A 1,663-nucleotide genomic window follows, 5' to 3' on the forward strand; every position below is an offset into this window, starting at 1 on the left:
GTGTGTGTGTGTGTGTGTGTATGTGTGTGTATGTGTATGTGTGTGTGTGTGTGTGTACTCACGAGCATCCCAGCCTCATGGTAGCCTCTATCCTCTGTGAGTGCGGCACGTGCGTCATCTCCCCCTCCATGGCGATCATCTGTGTCTGGAAGTACTGGACCTTTCTGGCCACACAAGGCTCAAAGTCTGCACGTGCCTGTCGCTCACACTCCTCGTTGTTCTGGAGGTCTGGTAGAAGGGAAACAAAAGATTCTTCTAATTAGTCTATAATTAGCCTGTATCACCTTTAAAAAGTTAAAGAAAGTCAAACCCCTAGAAAATTCCTCGTATCGAGTACATAACCCCTTAATGCAGGCTTCAACATAAGTTAAGGACCACCTTGACAGACAGCCCTGATTTTTTTTCTTTTAATCCGAAAAAAAGATAGCAAGGAATGTTTTAGAACTGTTTGCTCAGAAGGTGTTAATGGGTTACCAATGCGTACTGCAAAGCTTCCAAAAGAGGCAAAACCACAACGTTCTGCACGGAAATCCTCTGGGAATTTTAGCCAAAAATTTTGTTTTTTTATCGACTTGTGTGCGACACCACAGACATTCCTCAGTTAAAATTTCTGGTGCTCGTGATAAACGGACGTATAGTCTCGAACTGTGCTCACTTTGGTGGCAATATAAGCCGTCGTTTGCGCAAAATCCAGAATCGCATCAACATGTCACCAAGACGAAAGCTAAGAGACTTTGATCATCGTGCCAGGCCTATGGCATGGCTGCAGGATGGAGTTGGAGCGCGAGCAGTTGCCAGAAGGCTTGGAGTGTCACATTCTGTCATTGTCAGCCTGAGGCAGCGCCATTAAGCCACTGGATCAGTCCAAGACCGCCCACGTGCAGGTCGACCCAGGAAGACCACTCAGAGTGTTTGCAAGTGGTCCTTAACTTATGTGGAAGCCTGTATGTGAGTCTTACTTACTGACTTTACTCTATCCGTCCTCTTGTACCTCTAGGGCGTCGAGGGGAGAAAGAGCTCCCTGTCTCTAGCTAGTTTGATGGCCTTGCTGGGTCGGATATTGTATTATGTTCTCAGGGTATCCTTCACACCCTGGATCCAGGTCTTCCTTGGTCTTCCTCTTGCCTTGTACCCTGATACTTTTCTGTAGTAGGCTCTGCTGGCGAGCAGGTGTGTATGCGTTTCATTCTTAAATCAGGCGCTCGTCAAAATAATGAAGTCAAAGAAGTCAGCATTTTTTTAATTTACCGATTGGCAATTTTTTTCTAATTTTCTTTTTTGGGCTCAGCACCTTTGATATTCATTTAAAAATACGTTTTAAAAAATGAATGCGGACTTTACTGAAAAACATTGATAAACGGCTCAAAAATGTAAATATTCAGTTTTCAAGGACTCTCAGGCTATAGAAGTTATCACACTTTGGCGGCCATGTTTTCGTTAATTTTACCCCCAAAACCAGGCGACTCTGACCTCCTTCAATCGAAAACATGTTGACTGTCATTCAATATAGATGAGTATGTTTTTCACCAAAAAGGAAGGCAAATGAACAGGCTTTAAGATGATACCAATAACCCCTTATGCCAAAAAATTTAATTGAATTGACTAGCACCTGATTTCACCATGTCGTGACTCATAATTTCTTTTCAATGTGAGTCTTTTTACC

General features: G+C 43.3%; 1 protein-coding gene across 1 annotated transcript in view; it reads right to left on the minus strand.

Annotated features, from left to right (window-relative positions):
- Positions 1 to 228, minus strand: part of LOC101846607 — a gene marked incomplete at its 5' end in the record, with an annotated part of 3,854 nt that extends 3,626 nt beyond the window's left edge. Inside the window, 1 exon segment of the mRNA XM_013088493.2 lies at positions 63 to 228. Within this exon segment, the coding sequence (XP_012943947.1) occupies positions 63 to 228 (166 nt within the window).
- Positions 229 to 1,663: the final 1,435 nt, after the last annotated feature.

The sequence above is a fragment of the Aplysia californica genome, unplaced genomic scaffold (genome assembly GCF_000002075.1).
Source record: "Aplysia californica isolate F4 #8 unplaced genomic scaffold, AplCal3.0 scaffold00751, whole genome shotgun sequence".
NCBI lineage: Eukaryota > Metazoa > Mollusca > Gastropoda > Aplysiida > Aplysiidae > Aplysia > Aplysia californica.